This window comes from Danio rerio, chromosome 4, assembly GCF_049306965.1.
Source record: "Danio rerio strain Tuebingen ecotype United States chromosome 4, GRCz12tu, whole genome shotgun sequence".
Taxonomy (NCBI): Eukaryota; Metazoa; Chordata; class Actinopteri; order Cypriniformes; family Danionidae; genus Danio; species Danio rerio.
Genome location: NC_133179.1, coordinates 45,097,877 through 45,121,540, shown reverse-complemented (window position 1 = coordinate 45,121,540; position 23,664 = coordinate 45,097,877). Strand labels below are relative to the sequence as shown.

At 41.1% G+C, this 23,664-nt stretch overlaps 2 protein-coding genes across 2 annotated transcripts in view; both read left to right on the top strand.

The window, feature by feature from the left end:
* The window catches only part of znf1046 (zinc finger protein 1046), a 659,651-nt gene that overhangs the window by 502,537 nt on the left and 133,450 nt on the right, over positions 1-23,664 (top strand). The gene's annotated exons all lie outside the window — the stretch shown is intronic.
* Positions 1-23,664, top strand: part of LOC137491565 (protein NLRC3-like) — a 42,877-nt gene that overhangs the window by 1,835 nt on the left and 17,378 nt on the right. Inside the window, exons 3-5 of the mRNA XM_068220796.2 lie at positions 1,164-1,268; positions 19,503-19,607; positions 20,125-20,209. Coding sequence (XP_068076897.2) covers positions 1,164-1,268; positions 19,503-19,607; positions 20,125-20,209 — 295 coding nt within the window. The remainder of the gene's footprint in view (positions 1-1,163; positions 1,269-19,502; positions 19,608-20,124; positions 20,210-23,664) is intronic.

Genomic DNA, 23,664 nt, shown 5'->3' with positions numbered 1-23,664 from the left:
GGGAATTTTGAAAAATTTTTGTCTCTTAGATTTAGAAATTATAATCATTTCTATAGATACAAATACTTTTTTAATATTTCCTCTGGTTTCTGCAGCATTTGAGAGTTCTGTACAATGAAGATTAGTTTGCATGTAATGCATTAGTAATATATTAAAAAGAAGATATTTGATAAACAGCAGCACATTGGCTCAGTGATGTCACACTGTGGCCTCACAGCAAGAAGGTTGCTGGTTTGAGTCCCGGCTGGGTCCATGTGGTGTTTCTGTGTGGAGTTTGCATGTTCTCCCCATATTGGAGTGGGTTTTCTTTGGGTGCTCTGGTTTCCCCCACAGTCCAAACACATGCGCTATAGGGGAATTGATGAACTACATTGGCCACAGTGTATGAGTGTGTGTGTAAATGTGAGGGCGTATGGGTGTTTTCCAGTTCTGGGTTGCAGCTGTAAAGACATCTGCTGTGTAAAACATGCTGGAAAATTTATTGGTTCATACTGCTGTGGCGTCCTTTAATAAATCAGAGACTAAGCTAAAGAAAAATGAATGAATTAGTGAATTTAATAAACATTTAATTAAAAAAGGTCTATTCTTGGTACAGGCACGCGTGAATGCAAGGAAAGAATAATAAAGTTTTTTTTTTAAATATCTATATCATATTATATAATATAATGATCTTCAAGTTAATCAACTCAGTCTCCCAAATCAAACATTAAATAAAATAAAAAGGATTTGCTTCAGATAAATAATTAACACATGAACAAATTATTAAAAAAAAAAAAAGAGTAGCCTATTGTTTTTAGTTTCGTTTGTAAAACTGGTCTACAAAAACCAAAAAGGGGCTGAAAGTGCATCAGGTTTTTGTGGATATACACAGTTCCATTGTGAATACTCTCATGAGATGCAGTTCTGCTGTAGTTGCGCCACTTATGCTTGAAGTGTAAACTGGCGTGAGGCTTCATTTTCAGGCACACTCACTCATGTTTGTGTCCTCTGTCTGCCAAGCTGCTTATCTGTTGAGTTGTCGTCAGAGGGATCAAGTGAAAAACCTTCTCCATTATTTTTAATTTAGACAGCAACAGCTATTTCCACTACTAGTGATATTATTCACTCTTCAATCCCACATACTGCACCTTTGAAGGTGACCACTTGTGTGTTTGTGTGTTCAGTGTGAGATCAGGATCATGTGTGTCCAGCTCTGTGTCTCTGAAGAGTGACCACTCACTACGTAAACCACCAGACCTCAATGAGGAAACACCATCATCTGCCAAAAGGTATTTTGTGTTTTACATTATTAATCACACATGGACTGTTTGAAAATATTTCAGTATTCATCATGAGATTTTATTGTACAAAATATGCATATGCCTATACACTGTTTATTAAATACTTAAATACGACGTTCTTACAGATTATATAAGACAAGTGAATGATCAGTAATAAAACAAAAGGAAATAAACTGATTAGCAAACAATAGTGTAAACAAATACAATTAAACAAATACAAAATTACTTTAACCCTCTGCGTTCTAACACCCCATTTACACAGGGCTAAACGTCAATGCTTTCTATTCACTTTCATTGGGTGACGACAGGCATTGCTGAACTGCATTGTGGATCAATCTGTACCACTTCAGTGTCGTTGTTCGCTTCAAAAGTTGAAACTTTCTCAACTTTTCAAGTGCTGACGGAAGCGTCAGTCAATCAGATCGCTGTATGCAAATTCACCAGCTCAGACAGTGACCGATTGCTGGCTAATTTCATTGGCTGGTACTTCAATGACGATTGCATCAGCCTCAACTTCAGACAAGACCTCTGTCAAGCGTTGACGCTAAACCCCGTGTGAGTGCACCATAAGAGGATTTTGGTCAGTCATTTGTGCTTATTTATTTTACTTATAACATGTAATTTTATTTAATTCCGCATAAACTGGGTTAAAATGATATGCAGCTAAGATTATGCATTCTTAACATGTTTTAGTGTCAAAACATGTTTAGTGTCAACTCACAAGGGAGAAAAGTGTGTGACATGATACGAGCAGCTTACATTTTCATTACATGTTTTGGTTAACTAAATCTTTAAACTCAACTCTCTTAAGCTCTAAAAGGAAGAAACACTGAAGAAATTTGCTGTTAAATTAATTTTAGCAGAGACGCAACTGCCAGTCATTTATTAGTTATTTGGGAAGATGTAGCCTAATAAAAATGTTTTAATAAAAATAAATAGTTTACTGCACAGTCCCACAGTAGGCTACACTATAAATAATATTTTAATTGATTTATTAATATAATTATTATTATTATTACAATTAAGCTAAAATTGACAAAACGCAGAACCCTTTAAAGTTTCCTTTCATTTTGACATTGCTAAAAAGCGCACTTTTACAGTTGTGTAGAGAAACATCCCATTATGCAGCAGCAGTCAAGGTATACACATAATAAATGCCTTTTGGGTTTAAAGATGATCGCCCTGCGAAGTCAAGTTTGCAGTGTTATAAATGGAATAGGTATTGTGCTTAAGTGAATTTACCGCGGATCAACCGAGAAACCTCGTGCGCTGCAGGTGGCTGAATGAAATCTTTTAAAAATATGTAATTTAGGCTATACTGCTATTTGCTCATGCAAAATTAAACAACATAAAATATATTGTAGATCTATTTTAAGAGCTAAAATACAACACATCGAGTTTGTTTTGACTTGTAACTCATGGCCCTAAAATGAAAATAACCTGAAAACAAGCTATTAAAAAGGCTTAATAAATAAAATAATTAATAAATAAAATGACGGGTAGGCTTAGTAACCTAATGGTTTATGATGGTTTACAATATATCACGAAAAAAGCACACTTATGATAGCCTATAAAGCTTTGTTTTTACATTTAAAATGATGACAAAAAAAAGTTATATAGCATGTTGAGTTGCGTGTTATCCGTGCCAAAATCTAACCAATTTTCACTGTAATAACAAGTGAATTTTAGTATCTTATTTAGGTATTTTTCTGGCTACACTAATGCCTTAAAATGTAACTAAGTAATTGATTTAAATGACAATAGATTGTAACATTAAGCTTTTCCCTAACACTGATGTTGGTTGGATAATAGGCTACGTGAAGCATGATGACTCGGTTAAGCTGATTTCACTATATTTATTTATCGGTTACAAATAGTCTGATCGTGGGTCAGCTTGCATGTGTGGGCATAATTTGACGTCTTTACCTAAAACTTTAAACATTTATAGGCCTGTTATTTAAAATAAAACGGAAATAAGGAGAATAACATATGATTTAAAGCACTCGTTTGGCACTGAAGCCATCATCCGTCTGCATTAATAAGCATTAATAAATAAAATTTGTAATAGCGAAACTGCATATTATTATTACTATTAAAATGTAGCCAGTATTACTGCCTTAGGTCAGTAACTTAAGCAGTAATGCAAAGTAATAATAAATGTGAATACATAGCCTAAATGAAAGAAATAAGAGACCTATAAGAGAGTAATAAGAGATAAGAGAGTCTAGTGCCCCCCTATGGATTTAAAGTGCCCCCTTAGTTTTGACTTCCTGGCGCCGGGCCTGGTGTCACTGTACATGAAGCACAGAAGAGATTGATTGACAATGGTCTATGCAGATCAGGACACATAACACAATGCACTGTTAAAAAAACAAACAAACAATAAAAAACAATCTGCGAAACTATGAGGCTGTGAAAGGTGAACCTTGTTTTAGCAAGGGACCACTTGTACCTTGTAAAATAGCAATGTTTTAAACTACACTCACTGGCCACTTTATTAGGCACATCTGTCCAACCGCTTGTTAGCACAATTTTCTAATCAGCCAATCACATGGCAGAAACCCAGTGCATTTAGGCATGTAGACATGGTCAAGACAATCTGTTGAAGTGCAAAGGGGATTTAAGTGACTTTAAAGGTGGCATGGTTGTTGGTGCCAGACGGGCTGTTCTGAGTATTTCAGAAACTGCTGATCTACAGGGATTTTCATGCACAACTGTCTCTAGGGTTTACAGAGAATGCTCCGACAAAGAGGAAATATCCAGTGAGCGGCAGGTCTGTGGGCGCAAATGCCTTGTTGATGGTCAGAGGAGAATGGCCAGACTGGTTCCAGCTGATAGAAAGGCAACACTAACTCAAATAAGCACTCGTAACAAGCGAGCTCTGCAGAAGAGCATCTCTGAACACACAACACGTCCAACCTACGGTCAGATACAGCAGCAGAAGAGCACACCGGGTGCCGCTCCTGTCAGCTAAGAACAGGAAACTGAGGCTACAATTCACACAGACTCACCAAAACTGCACAATAGAAGATTGGAGAAACGTTGCCTGCTCTGAGTCTCCATTTCTGCTGACACATTCAGATGCTCGGCTCACAATTTGGCCTCAACAACATGAAAGTATGGATCATCCTGCCTTGTATCAGCGGTTCAGGCTGGTGGTGGTGCTGTAATGGTGTGGGGGAGATTTTCTTGGCACACTTTGGCTCCATTAGTACCAATTGAGCATGGTGTCAACACCACAGCCTACCTGAGTATTGCTGCTGACCATGTCCATCCCTTTATGAGCACAGTGTCTCCATCATCTGATGGCTACTTCCAGCAGGATAACGCAGCATGTCATAAAGCTCAATCATCTCAGACTGGTTTCCTGAACATGACAATAGCTGTATTTCCACTATCGGGCCATTGTGAGCCAGGGCTTTTATGGGGCCTGGCCAATTGCCCAGGAGGTTGAGCAGTGAGGCTGAGATCATGTTGCGTTTCCACTGTCGGGTTGGTCGCTCACAGCGTGTCATGCAAACCCAGCCCCCAGAACATCCCCAGAATCAAATGACACACAACCCGCCCACTTTAGCGGGAATCAGGTAGATAAAGCACACCCTCGCATAATCACAAAACGAGTAAAATTAAGACAACCAAAACAATCAAATGACACGTTACTGTACAGCAGTAGATTATAGGTCTATATGCACAGGCATGTTTCATTCATCATATTCATTTACTCGCCGACCGACTGTTGGCATCGAAACATGTCAATTTTGTCCTATAGGCTACATGACACTTAATAGGTGATTTCCCTTTATTAAAGGATGTTGCATATTATTCTGTGATCTTAAGGAAAGTGTTCAGTGTTTCAGCACATAAGAGCAAGTAATAAAATATAGCCTATATTTTGTTGCGCTCAGCAGTTATTCACTAATAAAGCTCCTCATGTTAATTTAATTTTTAAATTTTACCACGTCATATAATAACATACACACTTGTTTGAAGACACACAACACATTTTGTATTTGCAGTTATCCCCAATGCATCTGTAAAATGGCGCTGCGCTGAACAGAAAAAAGGTCACCTAATTTCTGCTTTTACTAACCCCAAAAATGCTCTGTTTGCAGGATTTGATTAATATCATTGTACCCAAATACTTTATAAATAATATTTCAAACCTCCTCCAGTGTTTATTGTTTTTAGAAAATATCTAAAATCTTTTTTTTTTCAGTTAGGGCTTTGTAAAATGAAAGTTTAATATGGCTTTAAAACAGTTTAACTTATCTATTGTTCCTGTTACAAAAGTGGACACAAGATTTGTTAAGTTTTATCTCTTTCTGTTGTATTCATATAGTTTATTATCTCCAAAATAAAGAAAATAATAACAAATAATAACAAATAAAATAAAAAATCGCATCGGTCACACATTTACATTCAGGTCCTTTTAAAAAAATTAGCATATTGTGATAAAGTTGATTATTTTTTGTAATGTATTGATAAACATTAGACTTTCATATTTTTTAGATTCATTACACACAACTGAAGTAGTTCAAGCCTTTTATTGTTTTATTATTGATGATTTTGGCATCTCAAAACAATTGCATATCATGAAAAGGTTCTCTAAACGAGCTTTTAACCTAATCTGAATCAACTAATTAACTCCAAACACCTGCAAAACATTCCTGAAGCTTTTAAAAACTCCCAGCCTGGTTCATTACTCAAAACCGCAATCATGGGTAAGACTGTCGACCTGACTGCTGTCCAAAAGGCCATCATTGACACCCTCAAGTAAGAGGGTATGACACAGAAAAAAAAGTGTGGCAGAAAACGCAGCACAACGAGAAGAGGTGACCGGACCCTGAGGAAGATTGTGGAGATGGACCGACTCCAGACTGTGTGGGACCTGCGGAAGCAGTGGACTGAGTCTGGAGTAGAAACATCCAGAGCCACCATGTACAGCCGTGTGCAGGAAATGGGCTACAGGTGCTGTATTCCCAAGGTCAAGCCAATTTTGAAGTAGAACACCTGGGGCCTCATGTATCAACGCTGCGTACGCACAAAAACTTTGCGTACGCCAGGTTTCACGCTCAGAATCGCTCACGTTTGGATTTACTAACAATGAACTGAACGTGGGAATTTGCGCAGGTTCACGGCAGCTTTCTGGCAGGCGTACGCACATTTTTTGTGCGTGTCTGTTTTATTTCCATTGGCGACTCCTAGAGGCAGTTGTGTTAAATTCTTCTCTACAAAGTGTCTGATCCTTGCAATGGCGTCTGTATGAGACGGGTTCATATAGTAGGTATGTAAGATTTCCATACCATACAGTTGACCAGCTAAACATTAAAGCGCAATTTGCAGCGGTCGCCTGTTTTCCCAATGTAATCTGAGCTATCTACTGCACGCACATTGCTATAAAGACACTATGTGAAGATAAATTTGCATGCGTGAATCAGAAACATTTCCATTCAATAAATGTGCAAATAAAATATGATGCACAAATTTATTGATGATTCCTACTTGTCTTTCTCGTGATAAATAGTGGGCAAAATCTGATATGTAGCGGGGAAAAAAGAAGAAAGAGTTCATCAGACGCTGGATTCGAGCCGAGTTTATGCTCGAACGTGTCAGTGCATGATCATATGCTTCTTATGAGGTGCGCCACTGAGACTGCGAAGGGTACTACAACATTTTACAGATATAAACCACACTATTTCTTTTTTAAATGCACTCAGTACGATGTTCAGACCCAACTGTGTTAACCGTATCAGCTAAACTCTCCCACTCTTTTTTTTTTCTTTTGTTGTTAAATCCGCCGAACAAACTTGCAAATAACACCGCTTTTCTCCGGTCTACCTCCGAAAGCAGCACCTCCAATTCACATTCTGTTCAAAGTTTCTCTTTTTGCTGATTTTGCCATTGCTTTTTCGTTGGGTTTTGACATTAGCATAGTCATTAGCATATTCATACGGGGGAGTAGGCAGGGAGGGGTTTTGTGCTCGTTCATGTTGCGCTCAGTTTCACGTTCATTCAGATGTACAAAAGAATATGCGTGAGATTCGGCGTACGCAGTGTTTCATACATCTGAATTTTTTTCTGCGTACGCACATTTACAGCTTTGTGCGTACGCAATGTTTTAGTAAGATTTCCACGCAAGTCTTCGTACATGAGGCCCCTGGGCTACAGAGAAGCTGCGTTGGACTGAAAGCAAATTGCATGTCATTTGGAAATCAAGGTGCCAGAGTCTGGAGGAAGACTGAGGAGAGGGAAATGCCAAAATGCCTGAAGTCCAGTGTCAAGTATTGTTGTGGTTGTCAGCTTTTCTCTTAATGAATCCAGCTCCTACTTCTTTACGACCCCTATTTAAAGACATTTAAAGCAGATTGTTGGCTTTTATAATTTACAGATCTAATGTATTAGTAACTGTTTTTCCACATACAGCTCACATTTGTTAATCATGACTAGTATTTGTTTCAAACATCTAAACTGGACTCGTCTCTCCCATACAGTATGTGACTTTTCAAACAAAAAATGACAGTTTCAACATATCTTGTGTACATTTCATGCTTTTCTGACACAGATGGTTCTCATGTATCCCCAAGTCCTCTCTCTTGCTCTTTTATGACCCCTTTGCCTTAAACTGTCACCTGTTTTCAATATTGGCATATATATATTGACATATATTGGCAAAATCATAGGGCCCTCCACTCACTCAATTAAATGTGTCTTCATATAGGTTTAGTAAATAAAAATCTTCATCAGTACCCACAGTCAGTAATGGTCTGGGATGCCATGTCAGCTGCTGGTGTTGGTCCACTGTGTTTTACAGTAGACCCCTTACAGAATGTTTAAAACGTTACACCTAAAATAGAAGCACAGCAATAAACATTAAATACACTTTCATATATAGAATACAATTAAAAAATAAAAACCAGAACAGACTGATGGCAGCATAAGAGGACAAAAAGCCAACGACAAACAGTACAAATGTGTCAGAAATACAGTACTAATGCTGACAATGCTGATTTGTCAATAACCAATTTTTAACATGAGTTTGGTGCATGTACTTGTGTGCGTTCTGAAAACTTGTGTCCACCTCTCCTTTCATTCCGCCCCGAAGCCCCAGCTGGCCCTCTTTGGCCCAGGGTATTTGGCGGGCCTAAAAAGGTCGGCCACTAGCCTCGAGAAAGCCCCGCTTTGGCCCGATTAGGCCCCGGAAGTGACAGTGGAAACGCAACTGACCTTGGCTCGCTCACTTTAGGCGCGATAGTGGAAACGTGGCTAATGAGTTCACTGTACTCAAATGGCCTCTAGAGTCACCTGATCTCAATCCAATAGAGCAGCTTTGGGATGTGGTGGAACGGGAGATTGGCATCATGGATGTGCAGCCGACAAATCTGCAGCAACTGTGTGATGCTATCATGTCAATATGGAGCAAAATCTCTGAGGAATATTTCCAGTAGCTTGTTGAATCTACGCCACCAAGGATTAAGGCAGTTCTGAAGGATTAAGGCAGCCATTGCAACAAAAACATCATTATAAAGATTCACAAAAAATAACTTATTAGAAAATTTTGTAATGAAAGACACATCTTAAACAATAAAAAGATTGAACGAGCATAAAGTTATAGATAAATAAATAATAAAGAAAATACAAAGCCCCACTAGACCTTCATAAAGCAAGGCACAAAAAACATGAAATACCCCAAATCTCATAGATCAAAAATAACAAAAGAAAAAACAGCTGGGTGAATAAACAAGTAAATAACAAAAATAAACCTAAACCAAGAAAAAATGATCCAGTCAAAACAAATAAGCAAAAATGAAGGAGAATTTTACAGTTACAAAAAAGTTTTCATTCAAACAGTAGGCACAGCAAAACAAACACACCAGCGCACCTGCGCCTGGTTCTCGCAGCTGAGAAAAGGAAGCGGGTATACAGCGTTCCCAGATCTATCGAATTAACTACAACATTAAACAACAGACAATGCTCACTTGTTAAGTGTGACGTCACGCAAAGCGGCTTCTGGGTCCAAGCGGCCTATTACGCTGAATGGGGAGACTCTTGAAATGGTAATTATAAATGTTTACAAGGCGATCTAATGCTTTTGAAAATCACGATCACAATATATATGTCCATGTCTAATGTCCAATGGCCAGTAAGGGATTCATTTTTTTATAAATTGTAAAAATTTCGGTATTTGTTATGCAGCAAGCCCAGAGATTGTTGTGTACACTATGATCTTATGTAAAATTAACTTTAATGTGTGATAGGAATTAAAAACGTTCATAAACGAATGATTTCCAAAGTTAAATGAGTGGCGGCTTGGACCCGGAAACAGTATTACATACGTCACAAACACGTCACCACTTAACAAGTGGATAGCTGGTAAATTCTGCTCTGCCTCATTTCCTGCTCTGCGTTTTCCTGCTCTGCTCCTCTCCTGATCTAGACTCTATTTTCTCTGACTCTACTGCTATCAGGGTCTCTTCGGGGCCTACTCTCTTTCTCTCCCTCTCTCTCAGGTAACTTTATTTTACTTTTTAGATGGGTACAATTTATATCATATGTTTTATCATTTCATATGTTATGCAGTTATTTGTAATTAATTAATTGTAACCATAGAGAATTATTCTCATTAATCAAAATTTATCTATTAATTTTTAAATATTAGTAAATACTGGGTCACACGTTACAATAAGGTTCATTAGTTAATGTAAATAATGCATTTACTAACATGAACAAACAATGAACAATACATCTACTATTGTATTTGTTCATGTTAGTTAACGTTAATGAAAATACATTAGTTCATTGTTAGTTCATGTTAACTCATGGTTGTGACGTTATAAAAAAACAAGACGTGGAACCCAATTGAAAGTAAAAGTCTTTAATGCTGATCTTTAGACAAAAAACAGAAAAATGGTGAGTGGCTGGAAGTATTGGAACAGGTAGAAATAATTATAGAGATGGTCTGGTTCGGCAGCGCCGATCAAATGTTCATAATACTCATCAACAGAGCAGATCAAACATTCATCGTAGAAGAAACAGGGATCATCAGAGACAGCAACAAGAAACTCAACCAAACCATTTACCATCAGCGATATCAGCGAGAGGAGCCTGACAAAAACACAAAGGACTGTGAGCAAACAATGAACTGACAAGGTGAGACAGAAGCGCTGAACATATATAGGCACATAAATGCGCTACACCTGCAGCGCGCTGATTATCAGCTTTATCAGCTACCCAACATCTCTCCTCCGGACCGTAACCTTCCCAGTCCACCAAGTATTGAAATCCTCGCCCCCTCCGTCTAGAGTCCAGAATGCGCTTAACCGAAAAAGCAGTCTCCCCATCAATGAGACGCGGCGGCGGGTGAACTGGTGTGTGCGGATTACTTGCCGTATGAAAAATGGGCTTTACTTTGGATACATGGAACACGGAATGAATTCTCCTGTAAGCTGGAGGTAATTTGAGGCGGACTGCCACAGGACTAATGATTTTAGTGACAATAAAAGGGCCGATAAATTTAGGAGCTAACTTATTACAGACGGTGCGGAGCGGAATGTTTTTAGTAGAAAGCCTCACTTTTTGACCGACAACATAAATGGGAGGCTTAGACCGGTGGCGATCGGCTTTAGCCTTGGTGCGCGTCCCCACTTGGAGGAGGGTCTGTCTGGCCCTATTCCACGTGCGGCGGCACCTCTGGACAAAGCCGTGAACGGAGGGAACCGCAACTTTGGATTCCAGACTGGGAAAAACTAGTGGCTGGTAACGTAGACTACACTGAAACGTAGAAAGGCCCGTGGACGACACTGGTAACGAATTATGTGCTTATTCCACCCACCGAAAGTTGTTGGCTCCAGGAGGATGGATTCTGCGAGACCAAACATCGCAGTGTACGCTCAAGATCTTGATTGGCTCTCTCAGTCTGGCCGTTACTCTGGGGATGAAAACCAGAGAAAGACTAACAGTGGCCCCCAATAAATGACAGAATTCTCTCCAGAACTTAGAGACGAACTGCGGCCCCCTGTCAGAGACCACATCCCTCAGGAGGCCATGAATGCTAAAAACATGGTCAATGACAGCAACCGCTGTTTCTCTGGCTGATGGTAATTTGGGCAGAGAGATAAAATGAGCAGCCTTCGAGAACCTGTCCACCACAGTTAAAACTACCGTGTTACCGTTAGAGGATGGAAGACCCGTAATAAAATCTAGTAAAATGTGTGACCAGGATCTCGAAGGCACTGACAGCGGTTGGAGGAGTCCAGCAGGTGGGCGATTGGAAGACTTGGAAACCGCACAGACAGAGCAAGCCAAAACAAAATTGCGCACATCACGAGCCATAGCTGGACACCAAAATCCTTGTTTGACAACAAATAATGTTTGACTCACGCCTGGGTGACAAGCTACCTTGGAGGAATGACCCCACCGAACGACGTCGGACCGTAATCCCTCTGGCACAAACAAACGACTCGGTGGGCATCCGATCGGGAGCGTTACCCCATCCAAGTCTGCACGGACCCTCGACTCAATCTCCCAAGAAATGTTTGCTAAGAAGGGAGCACAGGATCAGGAGATGGCTTGCAATTTGAAGGATCGAAAAGAAGTGACAATGCATCAGGTTTGATATTTTTGGAACCTGGGGCCTCATGTATCAACGCTGCGTATGCACAAAAACTTTGCCTACGCCAGGTTTCACGCTCAGAATTGCTCACGTTTGGATTTACTAACGATGAACTGAACGTGGGAATGTGCGCAGGTTCACGGCAGCTTTATGGCTGGCGTGCGCACATTTTTTGTGCGTGTCTGTTTTATTTCCATTGGCGACTCCCAGAGGCAGTTGTGTTAAATTGCTCTCTACAAAGTGTCTTCTCAGCTGTATGAGACGGGTTCATCCGCATGTTTAGTATATAAGGTTTCCGTTCCATACAGGTGACCATCCAAACATTAAAGCGCAATTTGCAGCGGTCGCCGGTTTTCCCAATGTAATCGGAGCAATCTACTGCACGCACAGAGCCGGCCAAAGGCAAAAGCGAGCTAAGCGGCTGCTTAGGGCCCCATGGCCACCAGGGGGCCCCCAAGAGTGCATTAAATTACTAACTTTCGTTTTTGTTTTAGTTTGTTTGAGAGTTTTTTATAGATTATGGGTGGGGCAAATATATCAATATGCTCTGGCACCAAGAATCAATATTTATCTAAATGTACAAAAGATCTGAATTAATTAATCTACTCTGACTGCAGCCATTTACCGCTGTGGCTGCAGTACACCCAGCTGCCACCAGGTGGCTCTTACCGTAATGGTGGATCAACAGTACATCAGAGATGCACGAGCCTTTTTAACCACTGATAGATGAGCGATTGCAATTGTGAAACTTTATACAGGAATATGGGCTCACACTATTTATTTCCGCCAAGATATATAAAGATATCAATAGGACAAGAACACATAATTTGAAGGGTTTTTCATTTATTTAACCCTTCCAGACCTTTGCAAAGTCTTGTAGATGGTATTTTTGCTGAAAATATTAGATAAATTAAAAAGAAAAACTTAAAAATAATGTTCTTTTTAAATTGATGAGTAAATAACTAATGTTCTCCACTGCTGGAGGCATTATAAGTGCTCAGAGGAGTCTGTGCTCACCTTTCTGAGTATTCCAATCAGTTACTGTTCTTGAAGAAAATATATTAATCTAGTGGCAATGCAAAATTTTGCATGATTAAAAATAAACCAGGGCTATGCATAAAATACATCAAATAGGTTGACCAAGTTGTAATAAATGTCTGTAGTTTATAGAAAACTAGTAAGCAATAAATAGCTATTTTAATTGTTTTCTAACATGCACAGTTGAAGTCAGAATTGGTAGCCCCCTGAATTATTAGCCCCTCTGTTTATTTTTTTTCCCTAATTTCTGTTTAATGGAGAGAAGTTTTTTAACACATTTCTAAACATAATCGTTTTAATAACTCATTTCTAATAACTGATTTATTTTATCTTTGTCATGATGACAGTAAATAATATTAGACTAGATATTCTTCAAGACACTTCTATACAGCTTAAAGTGACATTTAAAGGCTTAACTAGGTTAATTGTGATGCTGCTGCTCTGATTAATTTAGAGATGAGCCCTCTATCTCTGCATTTTCCAGCTTGTTGAACAGTTGTGTGCTTTTATACACAGTTGCAATACTATAAACGTGCTTTTAATGAAAGAAATGCATCTTATAACTTTTTGATGCATTTTTTACTCTTCATTTGCAAAAAAATATATATATCATTGTTGGTTTTCTTGTGATCAAATTTCACAGCCATGTACTATGAATCATTGACAGTTGGTAAATACTGCAAAAATTATTTTCTTTTTATTGTTTTTGTCTTGTTTCTAGTCCAAATATGTTAAAAATCTTAAAGAATAAACATTTTCTAGACAGATTTTCTGTGGAAAATGCTTCTTGATTTAATTTGATTTAGATTTAAAGTGATTTTTTTTTAGATATTTGAACTAGAAAATACAAAAAGTATATGTAAGAAAAAAAGCATATTTTATAATGTAAGCAACATAGCTACAGCAAATAAAATTGATAACGCGTGTTTTAAATTTAAAGTGTGCAAATAATCAAGGATTAACGATAATTTATCATATTGTCTGCACCAAGGGGGCCCCAAATAAAATTCTGCTTAGGGCCCCCTAAAGGCTTGGGCCGGCCCTGTGCACACACATTTCTATAAAGGCACCATCTGAGGATGAACTGGCATACATGAATCAGAAATATTTCCATTCAACAAATGTTCAAATTAAATTTGATGCACAGACTTAATAATGATTCCTACTTGTCTTTCTCATGATAAAGAGTATATAGGCAAAATCTGATATGTAGCGGGGAAAATAAAGAGTAAGTTCATCAGCTGCTGGATTCGAACCGAGTTCATGTTCGAACGTCAAAACATGTTGACGTGTTTTACGAGCTGCGCCACTGAGACTGTTAAGGGAATATTCATATACATACGGGGAAGGAGGCAGGGAGGGGTTTTGCGCTCGTGCATGTTGCGCTCAGTTTCACGTTCATTCGGATGTACAAAAGAATATGCGTGGGATTCGGCGTACGCAGTGTGTCACACATCTGAATTTTTTTTTGCGTACGCAATGTTTTAGTATGATTTCCACGCAAGTCTTCGTACATGAGGCCTCTGTTCAGTGCAAGATGGTAAAATTAAACTGTCCAAAAAATAATGCCCACCGAGCCTGCCTGGAGTTCAATCTTTTACTGGATCTAATATATTCAAGATTTTTATGATCAGTCCAGACGATAAAAGGCACCCCCGAGCCGTCTAACCAGTGATGCCACTCCTCCAAAGCAAGCTTAACGGCCAACAACTCTCGATTACCAATGTCGTAATTTCTTTCTGCAGGAGATAATCGATGAGAAAAATACGCGCAAGGATGGACCTTGCCATCCGAGGCGGAGCGCTGGGAGAGGATGGCTCCAACCCCAACCTCCGATGCATCGACCTCCACCACAAACTGCCGGGAAGGATCAGGGGCAATGAGTATCGGGGCTGAAACAAAGCAGCCTTTTAGTTTGGAAAAGGCAGCTTCGGCTGCGCTGGACCACCTGAACAGCATTTTGGAGGAGGTCAAGGAAGTCAAAGGTGCGGCCAGTTGGCTAAAATTAAGAATAAAACGCCAGTAAAAATTGGCAAAACCCAGAAACCTCTGCAGGGCCTTACGGGAATCTGGGGTTGGCCAATCTACCACAGCCTGAATCTTCTCTGAATCCATGCGCATGCCCTCGACTGACACGATATGTCCCAAGAACTGAACCGACTGTACATGAAAAACGTATTTCTCCGCCTTGACATAAAGCCCATTCTCTAGCAGCCTCTGCAACACTCGTCTGACATGTTGAATATGCTGAGTGAGAAAAAAATCAGAATGTCATCCAGGTACACATAAATAAACTGATCTATCATATCTCTCAACACGTCATTGACGAGTGCCTGGAAAACAGCCGGAGTGTTGGTAAGGCCGAAGGGCAGAACGCAGTACTCAAAATACCCTCTAGGGGTGTTAAAAGCAGTTTTTCACTCATCCCCAGGTCTTTTGCAAACCAAATGATAAGCATTGCGGAGATTTAATTTTGTAAAAAAGTTTGCCCCCTGCAGGCGCTCGAAGGCTGAAGACATCAGCGGCAAAGGATAAGTATTCCTAACCGTGATGCTGTTCAGCCCTCGATAGTCAATGCACAGACGAAGGGAACCATCCTTCTTTTTTACAAAAAAAAAAAATCCCGCCCCTGCCGGTGAAGAAGACGGGCGGATGATCTTGGCTGCTAAAGAATCAGAAATATATTTCTCCATGGCCTCCCTCTCTGAAACTGACAGCGAATATAACTTGCCTTTAGGCGGAGATGTAACTGGCAGTAAATCTATAGCACAGTCATAGGGACGGTGAGGAGGTAGAGAAGCAGCCCGGGACTTACTGAACACTCTCTTCAGGTCATGGTATTCACGAGGCACGTTTGATAGATCCACCTGCTTCTCCTGATACACAGAACAAGACACAGTGGAACAAGCAGACAATAAACAAGACTAATGACAGCTCTCATTCCAAGAAAAAACTCTGTTGTGACCCCAGTTAATATGAGGCTTGTGTAACACCAACCACGGGTGTCCCAGAATAACAGGATTTTTAACAGTGTTAATGAGAAAGAAGGTAATAGTCTCGGTATAGTTTCCTGAAGTAATGAGTCTAATAGGAACTGGGATATGTGTGATAGTTGGAAGAGGTAGACCGCTAAGTGCGTAAACAGCTATGGGTGAAGAAAGGGGAAAACTGAATTTTTTACTTATTAGCTAAATCAGAGTCAATAAAACTCCCCTCTGCTCCTGAATCAATAAACACATGACATGGGTTGAAAGTTCGAATTGAATTCCAATTTAATGGGTAGGAAAGTGGAATCGGAAGAATCTTTCCCTGTATACTCTGCATACCTCTGCGCTGCATACGGTTGTCCACCCTTATGGCCAGGCTGATGAGACCGTTCAACGTCTTGGGTTAGTCCAAAGCATAAATCTCATCCTTTATATGGTCTGCGAGTCTGTGAAAGAACATGTCCCACTGAGCTTCACTGTTCCAACCACACTCAGTCGCCAGGGTGCAGAAATCGATGGAATACTCCGCCACCGTGTGATCACCCTGACGAAGCTCCGCGAGACGTCTAGATGCCTCTCTCCCCGAAGCAGCCTGATCGAAAACCGTCCTGAGCTTCTCTGAAAAGGACTTGAAGGTTTGACTGCAGGGAAGCTTCCTCTCCCACACCGTGGTTCCCCATAATGCCGCCTTACCCGTCAAAAGGTTGATAAAAACGCCACCTTGCTCTTTTCGGTGGGAAAAGACGATGGTTGCAGTGGTATATACAGAGAACACTTGGCGATAAACGCTCTGCATAGTTAGGGTTCACCTGCATAGGACTGTGTCTCATTAACAACAGGAGTGACTGGTGGTTCGACGGAGGGAGCTGGTAGGGTGGATCCGGCGCTGAGACCCGAACTGAGTCGCTGGACCTGTGTCGTCAGCTCGGAAACCTGATTCATTGATCCTGGTGATCCATCCTGGCGACACTGCGTGACAGCACATCCTGTATCTCCACCGCACTTGCTGGGTCCATGTTTTGTCAGTTCGTTCTGTGACGTTATAAAAAAACAAGACGTAGAACCAAATTGAAAGTAAAAAACAGGAAAATGGTGAGTGGCTGGAAGTATTGGAACAGGTGAATAATTATAGAGATGGTCTGGTTCGGCAGCGCCGATCAAATGTTCATAATACTCATCAACAGAGCAGATCAAACATTCATCGTAGAAGAAACAGGGATCATCAGAGACAGCAACAAGGAACTCAACCAAACCACTTACCACCAGGGATATCAGCGAGAGGAGCCTGACAAAAACACAAAGGACCGTGAGCAAACAACGAACTGAAAAGATGAGACAGGAACGCTGAACATATATAGGCAAATAAATGCGCTACACCTGCAGCGCGCTGATTATCAGCTGAGCGGTGCTACTCAACAGTTCCGGTGACAATGATCATGTGACCGTTCAGCTGATGACATGAAAACAAACACCCACTGACAGCCACGCGACTTCCACACAAACACAGAGAGAAAAGCACACACACTTAGTAACACATACCATAATAGTGAACTGTCACACAACGCAGCCACTTCAAATAAGGAGCAGATGGATCCACAACCGTGACAATGGTGCATTAGCTAATGTTAACAAACATGGTCTTGAATGTTAATAATGCATCAGTAAATGTTCAATTATGATTAATAAATGCTTTACAAGTGTTGTTCATGATTAGTTCATGTTAGTAAATGCATTAACTAATGAACCTTACTGTAAAGTGTTACCAATTACTTTTGCTTTAACATCAACATTTAATTGCTCCATATTGCAATACAAAACAATCACATAATATCAATGCTCTCTCACATTTATAGCTATTAATGCTGCCCTTATTTCTGTTTTTGGTATAAGACTGCAGAAGAATGGTTTGACTAGAAATGTACAGTTGTTTCATGCTGATAGCTTTTTTGTCACTCAACAGAACTACAGTTCGAACCGTTTTAGTTAAATTACCATTCCTTACATAATAAACCGATTAAATATGAACACAAACTTTCATTGTGGCAATATCTGGAATATTTGTTCTTAAAACCATTTTGAGCATTTAATAAGCTTGATTTGATTTAATCAACTAAAGGGGGGGGGGGTGGTGAGATGGGTAGTTAGTGTGTGCGGAACACATGTGCTCTTTAGCAAGTGAAAGCAGGACAACAGCTTTATTTTACAATTAATTTTAATTAAATTAATTAATTAAAAATAAATTATTAAAATTTTTGTTCTTATTTTAAATTTAAGAAAAAAAAAATTTTTTTATCTAGTTTGCACCTTTAAAGGGCCATGAAAGCCCCTCGTTTCAGCAGGGTGTTTTCACACCTCTACTTTGGAAAAAGTCAGAAAAGTGGGCGTGTCCAGCTCTGTTTAGGGGGGAGTGTCGGAGGAACTAAAGTGGGAGGGTGTGGGAGTGTCTATTTGGGCGCGCTGAATTTCAGAGTCAAAACACACAACCACAGCGGACAAAGTGACTGTGTTTACATGGACATCTGTAGTAGAATTATTTGCCAGATTATTAAATGGTGGACTTTAACTGCAGTTTGGCTCTTTCATTCAGGGAATTAATTCATGTCCCTCCCGACAAACGAGATATTTGATTCGAGGAACTGCTCTAAGCGTGTATTTTTCATGCAATGTTTGATACCGCATGGCGAATGAGAGAAAAAAACTCTGCATTTCCCGGAAACTTAGATGCACACGGCAGGTAGCGTCAGAAAGCCGCGTGTGTTATTCCGGTCACAAAATCCAACACGAGGTTATAGTTTGGTTGTAGTGCTAACTTGTTTACACTCGTTGCAATAGTTTGTTTGATTCGAATAACATACGAACTGAATAAACAAAGAGCACTGGTCGCTAACTTACCAAATCTGTAGAGACAGGACAATCACCAGCAACTAGAGCCGCGTCTTTATTAAGAGGAGACTAAAGCGAATCTGGATCTCAGCGTTTGCAGATGAGAACAGCTCTCAGGTAAACAATAATCCTCCTTAGACACGTAAGTTATTGTTGTCGAGCGTCGCGTACACTGTTAATCCACACATAAGTCTGAGCTCTCACAGAGAGAAAATGAAAACGAAACTTAACTACAGCAAACTATAAAAGCAACACTTCACGCTTGTTTTGTCAACACAACGTGGCGTCTCTGCCATCTACACTCTGACAGTAATGAATATTAATGAAGTTGCACAATAGAGCGCGCTGATTGGTTTGAACCAAGCCTTACTCATGCATTAATGCAGCACACTGTAAGACGTAATAAGACACACTCTGGCACAGACGTCCAGTCTGCACGCTGGAATACACGCTATTATCTCATGACCGTGACACAGCTTCAAAAAATTTTTTCAAACCGGAAGTACGAATTTGCTTGAAATAACGCAAAAACAACCAATTTACACTTTTTAGTGAAATATAGGTGTCCTAATAGTGTTTTTAGCAGTGTGGGACACACATACCACTGTCAACAGCTCAAAACATGTGTTTTGGTGTTTCGTGACCCTTTAAAAGACACTGAAGTTTGTCCTGCAGTTTATTCCTCTGGTGTGTTTGTGTGTTCAGTGTGAGATCAGGATCATGTGTGTCCAGCTCTGTGTTTCTGAAGAGTGACCACTCACTACGTAAACCACCAGACCTCAGTGAGGAAACACCATCATCTGTCCAAAGGTATTTTGTGTTTTACATTATTAATCACACATGGACTGGTTTAATAATTTTACATTTACATGTGAGTCACATTTTTTTTACCTCTAAAATTTCTCTCATCATTTACCTTCTGGTAATTTCAAACCTGTATACAATTCTATCATTTGTGGAACATAAAAGATGTCATAAAGATGTTTATAACCAAATATTCCTAATACAGATGAAGCTTTTAGAAATAAATTGTAGCTTTGTTGTCGCTTAAATGTTTGTGTAAAATAAATTGTAAATCAAATATTTCTTTCTAAAATATTTCTATCTAAAGCTACTGTCTGTAAAGTATTTTATATTTATACATTTGTGTGTGATTTCTCAGCTAAATTTAACATGTAAAAGCCCTTAACCCTAACCACACAAGTAACAAATCTGTCCATTGTCTCCTTATTATGAGCACTACATGTATTATTTTCAGTGTTTGTAAGATATATCTGTATGTGTTTGCCTCTAAATGTATGATTACAGTAGTTGTATATGTTAACAGTGATGAATATGAGTCAGCAGATTCAGGACACGAAACTTTCAGGAGACACAACAGTTTCACTAACAATCTCCAGTCCATCTTCCAGGTGGGAAAAACTCATTTTGAATCATAATTAAAATTCTTATTATTACAGACAAAATGGTTATTGAAAAGATAATGCTTCTGCAACACATTTCACTTTTACTGTTATTATTTACTTTTAAGAATTGAAATGTATTTGTTTAAGGAGCAACTGACTCCAGTTCATTTAATTATTAGAAAATAGAGCACCTGTGATGCTCATGGAATCGTCGTTACACCACCGATGTGCATTACTTTTTTAAGTATTCAACAGACTGAAGTCAATTATTCCACATATCAAATCAAGCAATTTTGTGTTTAATAGATGTCTATATAATGATTAAACTTTAGCTGTTAGTGAGAGTCTAATAGACATCTAACAATAGTCCAAAACTAGACTAATCAACAAATATAAAGATTGGACAGACTTTACATACATTCCAGATTCCAAATTTTGCATCTTTTTAGTCAAGCCATATATCTGTATATGTCTATTAGACTTCTTATAAACACGCAAAAATATTCTTGCTGAGATACTGATGGTCTTACACCTAAAGCTATTGTTTATATGTTGTATTTGAACCATTTGTCAGCTTTTTGTCCTCGATGTTTTCAAATATTGAGTAGTATATGAGTCGACAACTGAGTGTAAATGAAGCTTTTGGGTAAATATTTTTACCCTTCGGATGGGGAACGAAAATGCTGTTAGTAGATTTATTCATTAATCCACGAATTGTGGGATTTTGTTTCAGAAAGCCAATTGTCTGAAAGAGCATACAATGGGCCAATGAAATGCCAATGAATTGGCAGCGTAAGCTTGCGCACATGTGCCTTATTGCCAATTATCTCCGCACATAAGCACAGGGGAAGCAAGGAAACGCCATCCTTTTCGCTTCAGAGACTATTACAGCCTTCTGAGAGAGTCAATGAGGGTTCCTCCTGCTATTTACAGCAAATTGAGCGAAAGAGAGTTCTCCCTGTCCAGAGTGGGTATACACGGCGGCAGACGGTCGAGCTGGGATTCTCCCTTGCCTGGCGTTCTTTGGGTCCGGTCTTCCAGAGCGGTGCGTATAAGTTGCTTATTTCCTAAAAGAGCAACACAATCATGCAGCACGTCCTTTTCAGGATGGCGCTCCGACTGTGCGTTTCTGGATGCGGGGGTTTCCTGTCTCCGGATGATGAGGACGGGCACTGCATTGCATGTATGGGGGTCCAACATGTTAATGCGGTGCTCGCGGGCAGTTCATGTCGTCATTGCGATGCCATGACTGTAGCGCAATTGAGATCGCGGCTAGCCCTTGTAATGGGGCAAGACTCCCCAGCTGTCCCCTGCACTGCAGTGGGCACTCGGGCAGATCTGAGGGTTTCAGCGAGAGAAAATCCATCTAACCAGATGGTAGCCCTTACGCTCGATGACACTAGAGACCAGACGTCTACCGCGGTATCGGAGGGTGGGCTTTCATTGTCCGATGATGATCCAGACCCGCTTGGCCCTTCGGTGCAGGAGAGCGCTGTCAAGTCGGATCCTGAAACGGACATGTTAGCCGTGCTCTCCCGGGCTGCTTCGGCCGTGGGTTGGAGATGGTTTATCCCCCAGCTCCGCGGCCGGACCGACTAGATGGGTGCTACGTAGATGACCAGAGGGTGAAGCCTTCAAAGCCTCTTTCCGAAGGCACACAGTAGGCTCGCGCAGTCTTGGAGGCCCGTGCTGCGTGTCCCTCCGCCCTCACCACTCTTGACGGCAGAGTGGCCAGCGGGTATGAAGCGATTCCGCTTATTGACCGAGCCATAGCAGTCAATCTTTGTCCGCGTGGCGCCCCTTCTTGGCAGGGTCCGCCTCGTCTCCCGTCCAAAGCCTGTAAGTTTCTGCCTCCCTCGGAGCTAGAGCTCACAAGGCTGCGGACCAGGCTGCTTCTGCCTTGCACGTGATGGCCACCAACCAGCGCTACGAAGCGCAGGCGCTGGCCAAGCTAAACGAGGGTGGGTCCAACCCAGCCTTGTTACACAAGCTTCGAACAACTATGCTCTTTGGACCACTAAGTCTGCTGTGTGTGCGTTGGGGAGGACGATGTCCACACTAGTGCTCCAGGAACACCGCCTCTGGCTAAACCTGGCTGATATGCGCGAACTCGACAAAGTTCACTTTCTTGACTCCCCCATATGCCAGGCTGGCCTGTTCGTCGACACCGTTGGTGAATTCACCCAGGAGTTCAAGGCGGTGAGAAAGCAGTCTGATGCGATGGGCAATGTCATCTATCGGCGGGACCGTAAGCCCGCTCGCCCGTCGAACCATCCACATCTACTGGTCCTCGCCGAGGGCGTCTGCCTACGAGTGCTGCCCCGCCCCCGCCTGCACCTCCGGCGAAGCGGGCGTGTTGAGCACCTCGAAAGCAGGCAGCCCCCCCTGCCCAGGGCGCTGTTAAGTCTGGTGAATGGATCGCGAAGCGTCCCTGAGACAGGTCATCCGGAGAAGAGAAAATTTGCTCTTTCCCAGCTGGAGGGCAGGGCCCTAATTCCATCGGTACTTTTCAGTGCCACGAAAACATCAAAGAAGGGCACTTTTCCGCTTCCCCGGATGTGACAGCACGAACCCTGCTAGTCCGGGACGCTCTGCTTCCCAGCTCGCAGGCTCTGTGCGCTTCGCCAGTGGCTCACGAGCACTGGGGAGATGGTCTCCTTTCCCACACCCCTCGAGCCCCCTCTCCGGAGTTAGGGTGCGGAGTGAGAGTGAATCTCTCGCCTCCAGCTCTTCCTCAGGAGCCTCGCGCTTCTCGGATCAGCACACTCACTCTGCGCTGCCCCACTGCTGGTACGTCAGCGATTGTAGCGATGAGTTCATTAGCAAAAGCTCTGCCTGCCTGGTTAGCACAGCCAGCCCTTCGCGGTGGCTCATACGCACAGACTCGGCTATGCGATCCAGTTCGCAAAACGGCCCCCCAAGTTCACGGGTAGGCTTGGGCGGTATCCAAATTTTGAGACCGTCAAACCGCCTCCATATTTTACCCCGGTATCCGGTATTACCGGCGTAATAAAAAAAATTATGACGTAAGGCTCAGACAGCGTCACCAAACTGTTGGCTTGAGCCTAAACCATTCAGAAACTGAATACATTCTATGCGACCTTAGGCAGAGAGAGAGAGAGAGAGAGAGAGAGAGACAGACAGACAGAGAGACAGACAGAGAGACTTTCTCTGTCTTACACAAACACACACACATCTCTCCCGCGATTTAGAAGAAATTTACTCCCACACCGTAAGAAATCTGGCCGGCTCCCGCGGGAATGCAGAGAGCTGTAATCGGGCCATAAAAATTATACCCGATAGGTCCGACACGTACATTTTGATTGACAGCTTTATAAAGCCCGAGCCCTTACAGCTCTAATGCATTTTTTCAAGAATGAGTCATTTATATGTTTTAACAGCATTTATTCGTAACAAACGTAGACTATATCCCACTTGAAAGTTGGAACAAAGAAATAAAA